Source organism: Phaeoacremonium minimum (genome assembly GCF_000392275.1).
Source record: "Phaeoacremonium minimum UCRPA7 unplaced genomic scaffold PA7_03_scaffold_33, whole genome shotgun sequence".
In the NCBI taxonomy this organism is placed as follows: Eukaryota; Fungi; Ascomycota; class Sordariomycetes; order Togniniales; family Togniniaceae; genus Phaeoacremonium; species Phaeoacremonium minimum.
In genome coordinates, this window is record NW_006920940.1 from 3,255 (window position 1) to 20,941 (window position 17,687).

Sequence of the window (17,687 nt, forward strand, 5' to 3'; positions counted from 1 at the left end):
TGCGCGTTCGAGATCCGAAGAAGGGAGGAAGATAGGTCGTAAGCGTTGGCACTTAAACGGGGTTGAAATCAATCAATTCAATCAATCAATGCTCTGCTAGCCCGACCGGCGCTCTCAACTTCGACCTAAATGTCCTTGGAAAACTGGCGATGGTCCAATACGAACACCCCTCTGAGGCGGTCCCCTTGATATACCGAAACAATTTGTGTGCCGGCTTGCCTTGTTCTGAACGTCTTGACCGGCGCCGGTATGACTCACTCTTTTGGTGTCCTGAGGACCTGTATATTCGGGGTATGTGACCCGAAAACCTAGGCCCGATTCGTTAAGACCCGAAAGGTTAATCCTTTTATTTTCTATTTTTGTGACCCGCGTATGTTGCTTTAATCATTACCTATCTATTTACCTAGGTAACGATTGGCTTCATTGTACTCTACTCCTCGAAAACGAGGCCGATAGCACGAATATTAGCTTGTGGAACCCACTAGACTGGTGTTGGTGATCGTATGTACTAGTACATACTGCTTCTCGCAGCCGGGTCAAGACGTACCACAACCAAATACTCGCCATTCGCAGCCTGGCACACCGCTCTAGCGGAATTAAGCACCTCCACAATGTAGTTCTCAGTAGCCAGGTGGGTAGCATAGAACACATTCTTGGTCATCTGCCATTCTTTCCCACAGCCGATGGGATGATCAAGGTTCTACATGATCTCCTTGACCTATTTATCCATTACACTTTGCCGCCCAGCGTGGCCTAGAACGCTCAGTGCGGACACTCCTTGAGCACATGACTTATGACATCAATGAGAGAACGAGCATGGGAGCTACACCTATCATCCGAGCAGCAGCCGGTGGGCATGTACCCGTGGTCCAGCTGCTCCTAGACCGTGGCGCGAATCTCGGCTGAGCAACTGGTACAGTGATGCCCTACAGTGTGCAGCGGAAAGTGGAAAATGTGAGGCCATTGGTCAGCTTGTAGCTTGGGGGATGGATCCTAACGGAGCTTCTGACGGCGAGGCCAACAGCCACACTCCCCTGAGCTGTACACTGGACCGTGACTCGGCTGCGGCGTTTGAGACACTGGTTGCATTAGGAGCAACTCTTGACCCGGATCCTTGTAATGATGCAGACGACGAACATCTGTTCAAAGTGGCTTGTTCCAGGGGCTGCGAGCAAGTCGTTGCCCTGATGTTGCGCCGAGGCTGGCTAGACATCCGGTCCGGTGATGTGTTGTCTGGACTCTACCATGCCGTAGTGATGATGGAGAATCATTGACGCCGGGATTAATGTAAACGATGCTACCGCATCTGGACACAGTTTACTCCAGTGTGCGCGAGCGATTCGTAATTACGTAGGGGTTCATCTACTGCTAGATGCTGGAGCCAGAGCGGTAGGTGGCACGTGAATTCTCCCTTTCTTCTGTGGTTTCTCTGGTTTTGCAGTCGGAAACACGAGGAGAGCACTACTGAAAACGCGGGAGTGCCTTTGCAACACCGGCTTAATGCTGTACCTTCCTGCTATATATTTTTACTATAAATAAATAACACAGTGACATGCAGCTCAAGTAGAAATGTTCACAGAGGAATGAAAGTCTGCGAGGAGTGTGATTATACTACCCAATTTGTTTACTTTAAACCCCTTCACCTAACGCCCGCCGACCTTCAGCACTTAGAGTATCAATCGACAAGGCTCCTATCATCTTTCTCTCATTCTGCTCACTTAGAACTAATTTATCGCCAGTACCATCCAGGTACTTGTAATCATCGGGCGGTGTCCCGGAGTTTAGATCCTTCCAATACTGTCTTATATATGCCTTGTTACCATGCGTCGATGGCGCTGCAGGGATATAGACCACACTAGCAGGATGAGCTCCATTGTGTGTAGTTTCGACAGCGTGGCAAACCTGATGGTATTCTAAGCACCTTCTTCACGCGGCTACGGGGAGACAAAAACTTACGTCTGCGTGCCACCAAATGGTATCACCAGGGTGAACCACTGGGATGCTAACCAGCGTAGTCTCCAGGTGGAGATGGGGGTGACTTACGGGGCTTAATAACTGAGAATCCCAACGTAGTGTGCCTGGGAACCAACCGGTCTCGTTATCCATCTCCCAGTTTCTCGGGTCTCTCCAGTCCCCTTCCGCTGGTGCTTTGAAGAAAGGCCGCAATATCATATATGCTGTCGCAGTCTTGACATCAGGCACCACCATCAACCCTCCTTCCCCAGGTGCGCAAGTTGTCAGAGCGGTCCAACCCTGAAAACATCGCAGGACACTACTATGTGCTCCGCCAGGGAACATACCCGGGTTTGCATTCTTCCGGTGTGTCAAGTCGAAAGGATCGTATTCCTCTGGAAGTCCGGAAAGAATCTTCTCATACGTTTTGCGGTACTCGGCATCCGCCCATCTGGATAAAGACCCTGCATCGATATGAGGACCCAGTCCAAGGAATTCCTGGCCAGGCTGGCGGATTCGTAATGCATCTGGATACAAGACAGGGTCTGTTTGTGCTATCTGCTCTTCTTCCGAGACTGTCGGGTCCGTAAACAGTGAATTAAGAAGCCGCTGAAGCCGTAGCTGACGAGGATGCGTTCTAAGTTTCAGCTGGATAGGAGATGAGTACAAGTGGTAGATGGCAATGCTCTCCGCTGGCCATCCAGTGATTGTTTCCTTGTTATTCGCCACAAATCCTTTTAGGTCTTCAAAATGTTGGCTTGCTTCTTTTTCCGGTATCACATCGCGAACGATAAATGACCCTTTGCTTTTCATCTGCTCCAGGATTTCCACGTTGTGAGGTGAGAAGACGTCCGAGTATTTGAAGACGGGTAAATAAGAGTTTCCTTCTGTAGCAATCGCGGAAGTTACATCGTTGAGGGTACTGCATGTTTTAACCCAAGCTTCTTTAAGAACATCGGCTCCATATTCAGCTATTATTGCTGCTTTGAGGTCGATTTGGAATTTATCATTGGGATCATTGTCTTGCGGGGTGAAAGAGGGCCATCCTGCCGGCCAGAGAGAGATTTTGGTGGGCATTGTCGGAATGTGGAATAAACCCGAACATAGCTTGTAATTGAGATATTTGAACCGTCCTGTGCTCTCTGAGGCCTTTGCTCCTAAAGCTCCTGATGCATAGCGCACGTTCTAACCACAGGAACACAGTCATTGAGTCCCCTTGGCCAATGGGCTGGTATTTCAACATTGATTTGTAGGATTCGTTATCGTGGGTGGGTATATATAAGGCTAATGCACGCCTCAAAAGCTTGCCTATTGTGGCAAGAGCTTATCTCGGGACGCTACCCGAATAGAAGGGCCTGACACTTGACCTGCCTCGCGGGTTCGCAACAAAGATAGGATTGACTCATTTGAGCCAACATGATTTCAGCTTGTCTGTCTTCGTTGGCTTGTGCTTTGTTTCAAGTACACCTGAACGAGGCAAGGAGGATCATCCGACTTGATTAGACATCGAACCTCACTATTATAGCACTGTTCAAGTTGTTCTTTTGTTTTCGATAAGAAGGGTGCATAGGAGTCACGGTGGTCCACAGGAGGATCGACCGATCCTGCCACAATGATACAAACCGCTACTGTTGAATTGAGATGCCGGCGCCTGTTTTGCAACAGGCTAGCTTCCTGGCAACCCACAGATAACAAAGAGAGCGGGCCTCGAGGACCGATAACGGAAATCGGCTCTGGGGAGAGGAGGGGACAGGCTATCGATCTGAGCAGGTTTAGCCAGAAAACATCCAGCTTCTTATCTTCTGAAGTGATCAAGCGTGACCCTTGCTGGCTAGGTTACAGCGGCGCAAGCACCGTGGGACTTCCGGCTCAATGCCTGTCGGTTGTGCTTCCAATCCTCAAGTTTCAGTTCAACTCAACATGACAACACAACTTGATACTATAAAGTGATAGGTACTTGATAAAGTGTAATGCAATTAATGACATGGACGGTCCGAACCTCGATGTTAAACCGAGGTGATAGAGTGCCCATAGGAAAAAAAAGTGCTATAACGTAATACAACTGGTAGTGAACAAGCTTAGTAGTCAAGTAGTGAGCTGGATTAGCATCCGAACGAACGACCCGCGGATAAGGCAGTGCACTGAATCCTTAAAAACAGTCAGTGTACGGCTTGTATAGGGAAATACTGTGGATCTGTAAGATTACTAGACCGAGAGCATCAAGATTGTCGGACATGGGACTCATGTGGCATGGAGCTCCTGCGGCTAAGCAGATGCCATGATAAGGAAGTGAAGCCGCCGAGGACCGAGAAAATGGAGTTCTGGGGCGTACGAGAAGTACGGTACATATCTCGACACGTTGCTATCCATGGATATCTCAGCTTCATCTGGGATTCACCTTCCATGCACACGATCAAAATGTCTGAACCCGTTCCCACCAGGAGAAGTCGGCGCTATGTCGGACGCTTAGTACCCAGAAATCCAAAGACAACCAACGTTCTCTTCTTTCTCGTGGCCACCTTCCAGGCTTACCAGAATGGATACGATGCATCGATGATGAATGCGCTGAATATTCTTCCTTCGTATACCGACTATTTCGTTTTAAACACTACCACGCTTTCTTTAAACACTGCTTCAGTGTGGGTTGGAGGTATAGTGGCCGGCTTCTTCGCCGGCCAGCTCTGCGACTGGCTAGGCCGCAAGAGAACAATGTTTTGGTCTGCCATTCTCTGCATAATTGGAGCAATCATCCAGACGGCAGCCCAGAACATTGGAATGTTCGTTGCTGCAAGAGTTGTCATCGGCCTTGCGTGCGGTATTGCTGGAGTTGGTGCTTCGACTTTTCTCGCTGAATCGGTGGCAATAAACTGGCGATCCTACGTGCTTGGTTTCTTTTGGGATGCTGTAAGTCCCTACGGGAGACACTGTCGGGGGTTGCACTACTGCTGCCTTTTAGTCGCTTGTGTAGCGAGATAATAGCTAATTGCAAAGTCATACAGTGGTTCATTGGGGCCTTGATATCGGCTGGAATTACTTACGGAACGAAAGCAATTCAAAGCACTTGGGCTTGGCGGGCGCCCTCTCTCTTGCAAATTATCCCATCCCTTCTATGTATCCTGATCCTGCCGTTCGTTCCAGAATCACCTCGTTGGTTGGCCTACCAGAACCGACCAGAAGAAGCCTTGGAGGTTCTGGCGGTCGCGCACGCATGGGGCGATCCGGAAGACCAGGTAGTGATTGCCGAATACCGAGAAATCGTCGAGACTCTCGAGTTTGAGAAGATCGCAGGCTCCGTCTCACCCTTGGAGACAATTCGAACACCTGGCAATAGAAAGCGTGTGCTACTTTGTTTGAGCGTAGGCGTTTTCTCGATGACCATGGGAAATAACATCGTTACTTATTACCTTGGAACAATGCTGGATGAAGCAGGCGTCACGGATTTTAACACCCAGCTTCAGGTCAACATCATCATGTCAGTCTGGTCCTTGCTTTGCGCTCTTGCCGGAACCGCTTATGCGGAAAAGTTGGGTCGTAGATGGCTCGTCATCATCAGTACTGGAACTGCGACCATATTTCTCTTCCTGACAGGCGCTTTCTCGGACTTATATGGTGACGGATCGAATACATCCGGGTCATACGCAACCGTGGCGATGATGTTTCTGTTCATGGGATGCTATTCCTTTGGCTGGACGCCACTGGTAAGTCTCTCATTCGACTGCATTTATAGCGTTCCCAGCCACTAAGTTCTTCCCAAACTCTACCTTGTATTCACGGTTTGTTGCTGCAAGAGCAACAGAGAAGATTTTTGCCTTGGATCTTTAGCATTTACTACTCTACAGTCATTGTTGACCACGATTTGTTAGACCATGCTGTACCCTGTAGAAGTTCTCAACTATTCGACAAGGGCAACAGGGATGTCAATGTATACATTCTGGGCAAACGGAATTGGTTTATTAATAACTTTCGCATTTCCATACTCGTTCGACGCTATTGGGTGGAAAACCTATATGATCAACTCAACCTTTAACGTCGTAACTTTAGTGTTTGTGAGTTTGGTATGGGTTGAAACCAGAGGTCGGTCCTTGGAGGAGATTGATGTTTTAATGGATGGCGAGAAACACGCAGATGTGCCAGACATTTACGATGTCATGAAGGGCAAAGCTATTGTGTAACAGCGTATTGAGGTTCCTTGGCAAGACATAAGCAAACCTAAGAGCCTCGTCCAAGCAGCATCGACATGGCGGACGAAAGAAGCAGACCTGATTTTCTTAGACTGAAGCGACTCCATTCTACGAGGCCAGTAGACAATACGAGTGGACCGCCGGGAATTTACATAAGGATTCTCGAGGCCTCGCTATAATTTTTTATTTATTTATCGCTTTTATTTTTTATTTTCATATTTTTTATCCTTGGAACTGGTCACGCGCAAGAAGAGGAGAGAATAATAGATCGGAGAGACCAATTGATGTCATTGAATCTTGCGCCAGAGACCAAAAATAATTACACCGACTGTTACGTTTCTGTGTCACGGCTGAGCCATGAAATGAACAGACTCGTTTGAGGAAAGACCACTCTTTTACATCCTTGCTCATTTCAAATTCTGTAAAATCCCCGGCTGCAATTTCTCCAACTTCTTGCAGAGTAAGTCCCATACGTAGGCGGCGATCTCATCATTTTGAGCTCCAGGGACGTACTTCTGCACTGCACCAGCCCGCATGTAGAGTCCATGCGTCTCCCGCCCAGCCGATGCAGCTTGGACTACCAGCCGGGATCCTTCCTTGGGCGTCCGAGCCGCAATTGATTCGAATATCTTGAAGAATACCCTGGCCCACCTGCCAGCTCGCCTGACAATCCGGTTTTGCAGAAACAGGGGCCGACACAGTTGATTACTATGGGATTTGGATCTGTGCCACTGACGGGATCAACAATGGCGCTTAATTTGATCGCTGTGTGTAGTTGTAGAAGTTTAGAAAGATTGTACCTGGGTTGAGCAGACTCTGTTAACAAGAAACTTTCGTCCTTTGCAGGAGGGAATGCGAAAGGCCGTCTTACTGATTCATCCCGTTTATATGCGACTTATACTTAAACCAGTCGAACAGATCGTCTCCATGATCCTCGGGGTACTTGGCCACATCATATAAAGCTGATGCTACTGTTGTCATATGCGGCGTAACATGATGTTTGCGAGCGGTCTCTTTGAGTTTCGGAATCAGCTGCAATGCCAGTAGAAAGGTGCCTATGTTGTTAACGGCTAACTTGGGCTCTGTGTCGTAGACGACCTTGAAACGAACAGATCGGATTCCCGCGTTATTGATCAAGATGTCTAATCGAGGCAATTGGTTGGCGGGGTCAACAAAATGCTTGATCGACGATGGTGACTCCAGATCGACTTCCCAAACTTCAATAACATTCCGACTACATTTCAATAGGTTCTCGATCTCTAGATTTGCTCTTTCGCCTCGGGATGGGCTGCAGCATCCAAAAATAACCCTACTCGCGCCGAGGCGGATGAAGTGCTTGACGATCTCCTTGCCCAGGCCGCCATTAGCACCAGTGACGATGATGGTCTTTGAAGCAAAGGACGCCGAGGGTTCTGGTATCTTGAGGACGAATTGGGTATGAATGAAGTCCCCCAGGGAAGGCATGTTAACCGGCCGAGATGTCTCTTTGGTGAATAGCCCGGCCAATATGTGAACGCTGTCATCTTGTCTTCCCGAGTATTTATATTCTAAAAACGAATGAGGCGTACTCCGGACTAAGAGGCAAGTCCGCGGATACAAGGTGGCCACCAATGAACCTTATTAAATCCGTGAACCCGGAAAAAAGGTTATTCGCACGATAGTAATGGCTACATACACTACCCTCGAAACGGTTGAACGCTGGAGTCTAGCTCGCACATCAGATTGTTCACTGATTAGAACCGCACCGCTACAAAGCCGCTCAGACCGCAATGTCCCAGAAAGTTTTGATATCTATCAATGAGATCAGCTGATATGAGTATGGTAGGACTTGGAAATAGGGAGGTGGTTATGGCCTCAAGTAGCTTGATGTGCCTTTCTTGGAATCCCCTGGCTGACTGTTATGGTACTGAGATGAGTTGTAGCGAATATTAATGTCTCACTGGACATTCTGCTTCGGGTTGGGTACTTCAAAAAGTGTAATGATGTCGAAGGTTGGTAACAATGTCTAAAGGTGAAGGTAGCTACCTAGATGATGCAAATAACATCCTTGCTACCTCCAGCCACGTGATGGCTATGTACTGCCCTTATGGAATGCTCAGCTGCGCTGTTTCGCGTGACGCCGTTTATCGCGCCAGCATCTGGACGTACCTCGATACAATCGCATCACCGCCATGCAGCCGCAAGGCCTAGTAAAGCAACCTCACGGGCCTCATCGGCGGACCCGTCTCCCTCTATCATGTGACCCTTGCCGAACGAGAAAGTAAGTTGGCAGACTAACGGAGCAACCTGGGCTTGCTCAGCCACCCATCGCTCTCACTTCCATGGGTAGACCGCTCTTCGAGGGACGTCTTCTAACGGTCTCGTAATGACTAGAGTAAAATGCAGTTGGGAGATGCCTTGTCAGAACTGCACAGCTCGTGATCAAGAAGCCGCTTGCAAGTTCCGCGGCCCAAGGGATGGACCCCAGCCTGGAACCCATCACGGCGAGACAAATCCAGGGAATGTCATGCGCCAACGAATCGATCACCTGGAGGATTTGGTAAAGAAACTGATCTCAGATCGCCAGCTGGTGCCGCCCTCCAGCACCGGTGTAGTTTGGACCCCCGAAAGCCCCAGGCCTGGTGTGGTTCGGGCCTTGTCAGCTGAACCGTCTGATGTTAGTGATGGTGTTCGATTCGAGAAGATGGTCATGATAGATGGCTCCCAATCAGTGTATTGAGCAGGTGACGACTGGCATGCTGTGCTTGAAGAGGTGAGGATCGCGACGTGTTCTACTTGCTGGGGTTGAATTTGACCTATACCTGGCCTCTGCTCATTTGTCCATGCATGATCTGAATTTAAACCCCATGTTTCTGTAGCTACTAACCACCTCAGATCAACGAGCTTAAGAGAACCTGGAGCCAAGAGCAGGAGGAAGAGTCGTACTACGATTTCCGTCCAACTCTTTCGCACACCGTCGATGGGTTGAGCCTTCTTTTCAGCTAAATCAAGCCAATCGAGCGAATAGAGATCCTTTCTACGTTGCCACCCAACACCGAGGTTGGCCGATTAATAATTCGATTCTTCGACCGTAAAACCTTCCCGATCATTGTTCCTCGTATGTGCGCTCTCACGTTTCGAGGCATACTCATGATCTCACCAGTGACCAGCTATTCTTCACTAGCCGACTTTCATGCGCGCTGTACGGCTGCTCATCCCCCCTGATTATAGTGCCCTAACTGGCTTACATCATTTTAGTATAATGAGCACTGGAAAACCCCATCAAAAACAAACTTTATCTGGCTCGGTCTCCTTTTCTCTATTCTTGGCATCACTATGCTCGCCTTCCATCAATACGGAGAAACACCAGAGTATGAAGGTATCTCTGAGTCGCTCTTCCAACTCTATAGGATACGCACCGCACAGTGTCTGCTGAGTGGTGACATTGCCAAGTTTTTGCCATACACTGTGGAGACCCTTCGATTCAACGCCACCGCCGAGCTGAATCGAAAGGACGACAACCGTCGTGGACTAGGGATAATGACCGGCGTTATCGTTCGCGCAGCGATTAACATGGGCTACCACCGAGACCCGTCCCAATCCCCAGCTACATGTCTGCAAGCGGAATACCGGCGACGCATCTGGTTATCTGTGATCAGTATGGATAACATGACCTTCTTCATTGGCGGGTTTCCGCGCATGATGCCAGCACTACATTCCGATACGATGGAACCTCGCAACCTACATGACTGAGAGTTAAACGAGGACATGATGAGTCTTCCTCCGTCGCGACCGTTTGTGGAGCCTACCCCGGTGACTTATTTAATCGTCAAGGGACGTTTGTTTCGTGCACTAGGTCGCATCGTCGATTTCAGCATTTCCCCCACTCCAGGCTCATACGAAACAGTCCTCGATATTGATCGCGCCGTTGATGATGTGTATCGAAGCCTGCCTCCACAAATGAAAGTGGCACCTGTTGGAGATGGCCACGGTCCTGCCAGAACAATGGCAGATTTCTCAAATTTGAGCCTGCTGGCGATGTATCATAAAGGCATTTGTACACTGCATCGTCGAAATATGTCTAGAGAATCAATCGACAGCAGCTTCAAGTTCTCACGCGATCGATGTGTCTCGTCTGCCTTGGGGATGCTGGCATTTCAGAAGGCTGTAGAGCCATCGTTTTACAAAATATCTGAAACGCGACAAATGCGAGCTCTGGCTGGCATGGTTCATTCTCTAGAGCTGGATTTAAGACGAAAAGCTCTAAACGCAGAGACATCCCCAGATAGTGACCAGCTCGTCCAGGCTTTAGAGGAGTCGTGTACCTATTGGGCAAAAGCGGTGATCGTCTGCGACGAGGCACAGAGTTCATGAGATACTTATTTCCATGCTGTCGCGGTATCGTACTAGGAGTGGGGACGGAACTGGACTGTCTAGGGAGGAGGAGACCCCGGGTCCTACTCTTACGCTTTCGGGGCTCAGCCCTCGCCTCGAAATGCTAGACCCGAGATTATCATTTGAAGAGGACCTGTCTAATACAGACTTCGATTGGGTTTGGATTCCTCCTATATTCATGGCGAAAACTGGACTGACTATCTCGGGCTACCTGGGATGCCATAATCGATGAACCTGCCATTTATGGAACCCACCCTCTATATTGAACAGACCTCCGGCATATCGGCAAGTACAATCAGAACACTCATCCACGGTCATGATTGACATGTCACTTTTTTTCGCCCGCTCCTCTTATTGATTCCCATCACCCAGGAAGCTGGTCAAGTGTTGCCAACACCGCCCTATCTACGTGCCTTTGTTGGTGTTTCTGCGTCAAACAATGCGGTACAACCCAGCCGTCTCGATACCATCGCTCCCCATCGAAAAGCGTGTGGAGAGCTCTTCATGCCCTTCATTCGGAATCCGAGTCTGAGGAGGCGCTTGTCTCCGAGGCTGAATCATCTGCATCCACCTCAGCCGTCTCTTGAAACTCTGGACCGCGTGGCTCAAAAACATGGTCCGGGGAGGAGTGCAATATGTGTCTGTTAGGATAGCATTTGAAGCAGAAGTCAAAATCGTAACAAGTTTTACAGTGGTATGCAAATCCACGGATGTTCTGTGACGCCGGTAGAGTCAATAACAAGCATTGCGGCAAAATAAAGAAATGAGGTGGTAGAAAGACATTAGTAGAGCGGAAGGAAACGGAGAGAGCAACTTACACAGCGACACGCATCACAGTAGGATGTCCGGACGTTAGCTGGTCTGGACTGATATAAATCTGCACTTTCTGCATCTGCTGAGGTGGAGGTATCTGCCTCCCTGCCCGTGTTTTCAGAGTCAAGGCCGCTTTTGAGCAATTCAATGACCTCGGCAGACTGGCCAGAGAAACGGGCGATCTTGAGCGGAGTCCATTTTTGCCCCCCAGCCGACACTATGACGGAACGATTCGCACCATGCTGGAGCAGGAGTTTCATCACCTTGATCTGTTCTTGCGGCTCACCTGCAACGTCCTCGTCCAACCAGGAGTCGGTCCCGCGCGCGGCCCAGCACAAGGCAGTCCAGCCATCAATGTCCGGGGAATCAACCACTGCTGCATCAGACCCCAGGGAGAGTATTTTCTCAACGACTTGTGCCCGTCCCGGCTGTGCGGCCCAATGCAGTGCTGTTCGGCCCATTTCATCACGTGAATTGATGTCTCCATCTCGATCAATGATTGTCTGGAAATTGTCAATGCCATGAAATGCTGCAGCATGCACGGGCATGCGACCCATTCCATCTCTGACATCTGTCTTCGCTCCCTTTTCTAATAGCAGACTGATAAGGCTTGGGGTGCCCTTGAGGGCTGCGGCGTTAAGGGGATACCGTAACAGACCACCCTCAGCTGTTACGTCCGCGCCGTGTGCAATCAAATAATTGACCATCTCTTCAACGGGATGTGGAGGTTCGGCATCGTATCGCAGCAATGCTGCTTGAATAGGAGTTCCCGGGAGGCCATCACAGGCTTGGTTTACGTCCGCGCCGTGCTCGATGAGCATTTTCATCATATCCCAGTTTGATCTTCGGCATGCTTGATGAAGTGGTGCACCATAACAGGGAGAGGCGAGATTTATGTCGACCCCATGTTTGAGGAGATATTCTGCACATTCCATGTTATCAAAATAGGCTACACACGTTAGTGCTGTGTCTCCGGCAGTTTTGTCTTGGATCTCTAGTTTTGCGCCAGCGTTGACGAGCCGCTTAAAGTTCACCGTTGAAAGATCCAAGTGAAGGGCTGTCGATCCGGCGTCGTCAAGTTGATCAACGTCGACTCTGCTAGGGAATTCCAGCAGACTTGACAGTGTCTCGCCTCTTGCGGCCGCATGGATTGCAGGTATACCAGCCGCTGATCGGTGCTGGAGATCGGCTCCATGTTCTGCGAGAATGCGAACTACATCGTCCGACCCATATGATACGGCGCACTGCAACGTCAGGAGTTAGTGTCTTCCTTGTCGAGATGGATGATGGAGCATGGAATTGCTTTTCTGAGAGTATCGGCTAGTAGACCAACTTGGGACTGAGCCTTCGATCATGAGACTTGCGGCATGGGTTGTAATAAACAAAGCATCCACTTCGAGAATTGCTTACAGTTAGTGCCGTCCACCCCTTGAGATCTTCATCATCCCCACTGTATTCTAAATCCACTGATGCGTTGTGCTTTAGGAGATACTCCAAAGTTTCTGTGTGCTTAAACCAGGCCGCAAACATGAGAGCGGTGAATCCATAGCTTCTAGCGAGGTCTGGGTCGGCACCTTTTTCTAGCAGCACGCGAGCAATCTCGGGTTCAGGCACTGCAAAGTACAGCGGAGTTACGCCAGCGGTGCTCACTTGGTTCACAGCTGCGTTCTTTTCCAACAGAAGCTCAACGAGCTCCTGATGACCATTCTCAGCAGCATAATACAGGGCGCCATTATTGTCCGAGTCGAGGATATTAACATCCGCATCATGCTCTAGTAGGCGACGGACGAATGAATCGCCCTGACTGTTGCTTTTTACAGCATGAATCAACACTGGCACTCCATCGCTGTCCTTGGCATTTACATCTGCGTTATGCTCAAGAAGCAAATCAAAAACCTCAAGCTGGTTATCGCTCGCAGCGTAGTCAGTGATGATTTGGATCAGAATCGGAGGATTAATCAGAGAACTGTTAGGCTCAGCACCACCGAGAAGGAGCAGCCTGCAGATATCCAGGTGTCCCTTGACGGCAGCATATCTTAGTGGCGTACCAATTTCAGTGGGACCACTGATGTTTGGGTTTGCATTGTTGTCAAGAAGGAGTTGCACGCATTGCTTAAACCCATCGTCGGATGCCACGACAAGTGGCGACCACTTACCGGCCTCGGCAGTCGACTCAATGCCCATATTGGGATCTGCGCCCATTTCAAGTAACGCCCCCAGGACCTGGTGGTGGCCCCAGAGACTCGCAAAATAGACAGCCGTGAATCCATCAGTATCAAGAACCTCTATGTCGCTCTTCCCCTCTTCCAGCAGAATTTTCGCTATCTCAGCGAGACCCTGACTCGCAACGACATGGAAAGGTGTGCGGCCATACATAGCTCGGAAATTGACATCGGCGTTGTATTTGAGAAGAAGTCGAACGCAGGCTGCATGGGAATTGCGTGCGGCATGGTGAAGTGGTGAGGCTTGTACGTATTGCATCCACTCCACTTCAGGATCAGCGGCACAGCCTAAGCCGAGGAGCCTCTCAGCGAAGCGATCAAGTCCTAGCCATGCTGCTCTATAGATCAAAATTGGAGGCCAGGTGATATCATTGGCGTTACTGCTGTTGGTCATGATGTAGTCGAGCAACCCAAGCATCATCTTCTCATCTCCGCAAGCCCCTGCTGCGACCAAAGTGTCAAGGAGAACCGGGTCTGGGAAGTCGACTTTCTCTAAGAGGCGCTGGACAGTCTTGGCTTGACCCTTTGAGGCTGCTTCAATCAGCCCTTGACCTGCGTCCTTCTCGTTTTGAGGTTTGGTTACGTCAAGTAAACCAAGCCCGGCGAAGATGGGAAATAGAGTATCCAAACATCTAGGACTTCTCGTAACAGGATTTGACAATGACCAATAAGCGCGAGCCCAGGTCTTCTCAATGTCGGGACTCTTTGTCTGTGATAGAAATGAGGACAAATCTGTCTTAGGAGAGCCTAGAGCTAAGTGATGGGCCCATGCCTGGATAGCATATGAGCAAAGGGTGCCTCGGTCAGCATATGTTGGCGTTTCGGAAGTGTCCACATCAGTGGTAATGAAAATTTCGTCAATGATTTTCAACACACTGGGTCTGGACAGGTAATCGAGACACAGGCGTGCGATCTCAGAGTGAGCCGTCGCAATCATCTCTTCCCATACGTATCGTGGCTTTCTATGTGATGTATTTCCAACGTCACCTCCCATTAAAATATGCCTCAACTTTGGTGAGATGATTTTGACTTCATTCTGATCTATCTCGACGATCCCGGCGAACCATATCTGGATCTTTAAGACGAATCCTTCTATTGATGACGGGGGAGGCGATGCTAGGCCTTCGTTATCCTGGTCCGAGCCTATAAAGGCAACTGTTGCGAGCTCCCAGATGGTGAGCGGTCTCACGGAGTAGAGGAGCCATGAAAGAATTCTTTGGAGAGTTGCCTGCTCATTGGTATTTTGAAGCACTCCTGCCAAAACCTTAAGCTGGATATCATCATCCTGGGTGTCGATTGGGTGAAGCTGGTAAGAATCTAGCAGCTCGCGGATCGAGATTTCGTCCGGCCATTCCGGCCGTACTCTCGCTTGCTCGCATATGATGTGCCGTACCAATGGATCGATTTTCTCGATCTGTAGCAATTGATCCCGGAGAATACTGTCCTGTAACTGCAGCTCCGGTCGAAGCGTTATGAGGTGGTTGATCAATTTGTCGACATCGCCGGCCTCGTCATTTTCAAGGCCGGATTCCGCCAGATCGAGAGTGACGCACGCCGGGCCACGGAGTTCGTCCACGAGCGCCGCTGGTTTGTGACTGGTAATAACCACTTTCCATGGGCGCTCAGTAGCTTGTGCGATGTATGAAAAGTTATCGAGGAAAGGCTTTCGAGATCCTTTGGTGCACTCATCGAAATAGTTTATCACACACATGACGTGTTCAATCTCATCGGTGAATCGGAATCGTTCAAACCAATATACAAGATCGGCTTCTGTCCAGCCGCGTTCGTGCTCAAGCAGGGTGGAGAGTGCTTTAACCCTGTTCGACAAACGTGGATAGTGACATATTATTTGAGCCAGAAAAGTCGAGAGCATGTCCCTGATGGAATCACACCTTACATCCCAGCAGTCGAAAGAAAAGTAAAGCACAATTGTGCGTTTGCCCTCCTTCTGAGCTATGTTTTCAAGATTTTGAAATACCTGCTCTGCCGCTTCGCGTACACGTGAATTGCCGTGGATGTAGAGGATCTGCGTTCCTGTGTAGTTGAGCCAATTTTCATACTGCACTAAGCCGGCGAGGAAATTATACGATGACTCTGTTCGGAATGGATACACTGGAGATGCGAGACTCAACAGTTTCCGTTCAAATTTGAGTTGTTCTGGGTTTACGACCGTGTTGAGATCTGGGTGGACAGTTAGTAGGCGTGCTTCCTGGCTGCCAAGTCACTTGGAGATAGACCGCACAACACCGTTGTTCATTGGCGGGCTTCGACAGATGAACAAGATACGGCTACAGACGTTGGGCATGGAGAAATAAAAGAACGCACCATTTTCCCATCCACTCAAGTGAGAAGTCAGGAGAGAGTCATCTCCAAAGGGGTCTGCAATACGCCTCTCTAAGGAGATGCCGAGCGTTCCACAGTGGCTGTCAAACACCTTCAACGTGTATCAGAATGCTTTAGCCCGAGTCACTACTTAAACCTGCTTTGATGACTTACCGCGTTGATCCGGTGTTGGTCTGGCTCAGTGTAGATGCTAATAATTTTGCTCCGAAGCGGAACCTTGGATTCGATGAACAAGCCGTTCACCTCCAGCACAGCAGCTGCAAGTCCGGCAATCGATGCGACGGAGGGACGTACTGTGACTAAGTTCGTGCTATAATCGCCAAATAGAAATCGAGAGAGTCGATCTTCCATGTCAGTGCCACTAAGACTTCGATGGGGGCACCCGGTAAAAACCTAACGCCTGTTAGAAAGTGGAAAAATCACCTTGCACTAGGAGGAACACCGTACTATTGTGCGAGCCATTTCCGAAATCTCCAACCACGAAGATTTATCAAGCGCTGCTGCTGCTAAAGCCTGCATTCTATCTTAGAAAGAAAGGACCAGACGAAGATAAGAACCCCTCGAACGAACATCCTTGACAATGATTCCTCCAATATCATGTGTTACAAACATTATCAAACGCCTCTAGACGAGTGTTAGCACGGTCTTGCGAATACCTGCACCGCTAAGCGTAGGGTAAGCAAACTTTTGTCTCACGGCGTCTCGCAGCAGATAGAGCTCGCAGAAGTTTCAATGCACAAGTCCGGACTGCTTCTCGACTCTTACGGCCTGAAAGAAGCTGACGAGAATCGTACTCGTATCGCAATATCCTGGACTCCGAGTTCAAGGATTCTGCATAGCTGACAACCCATTCACTACTTCCGGAACCAGGACCAGCGTCATATTCGTTATACCAGTTCCCATATATCCCTGGAACAACCACAAAGCTGTAGTAGTGATGTGATCAGAATGATACAGTTGAACGGAGGATCTGTGATATCTGAGACTCACTCTATAGCCAAAGAACTTTGCGGGGGCGGGTCGTCAGCAGAGATCTCGGAACGTCCCGTCCATGTGATATGTAAAGGTTCAGCATCCGGGTCAGTGTCCGCTTCTGCCAAATTTGGCTCATCATTCGCCTCAGCTTCCACGATTGGGGCCACGTCGAGAGCCAGGGGACGGTCAGTCTCTGTGAACGATTGTTGGGTATTCTCCTTGGATGTCGCCGTCTCTGGGCCTGACACAACATCCGGCCCTGCAACCGAGCCCGGACCTGGTGAACCATTGCGAGGCGACTCCGAGGTAGAGGAGGTCGACGACGACCCTGAATCTGACATTCCTTCTGATGTTGCCGGTACGTCGAGACTTGTAGCAACTCAATTAGGGCGAGGCGGAACCTTCCATCTGCCCACAAAAAATATGCAACAATGCTGGCGGGAAAGCTGTCAAATTTGAGACACTGCTTCATGCGTCTCTGAATTGGTGTTTGAAGAAAGTTCCAGCGCCAAAATATTGAGTGATGCCACTCCGACACTGCCCACGTAGTGTTGTGGAACTTAACACCTCAACTAGTCTGTCAGCCTGTAACTGAGTATTCAAGTGTGCTTGAGTTGTAGGAGAAGAGGAGAAAAGAAGCAAGGAAATGAGGAAGGCACCATCGGATACCTGCAGTACGGCTGAGGTACCTGGAGGTACTTCTGTTGCAAGGCTTTCGATGTGACTGGCTCCATGGTCCCTCGGTGATTGATTATATCATCCACACACAATGCTGCAAGCTTGGAGCATCTGCCTTAGCGGGTGTGGGGGCCAAAAAAGTTCTTGT

General features: G+C 49.4%; 1 protein-coding gene across 1 annotated transcript; it reads right to left on the minus strand.

The window, feature by feature from the left end:
* Positions 1-12,641: 12,641 nt before the first annotated feature.
* Positions 12,642-13,523, minus strand: UCRPA7_409 (putative ankyrin repeat-containing protein; the record flags this gene model as incomplete). Its single annotated transcript, XM_007913005.1, has 1 exon — positions 12,642-13,523. The coding sequence occupies one exon, from the start codon at positions 13,521-13,523 to the stop codon at positions 12,642-12,644; it is 882 nt and encodes a 293-aa protein (XP_007911196.1).
* Positions 13,524-17,687: the final 4,164 nt, after the last annotated feature.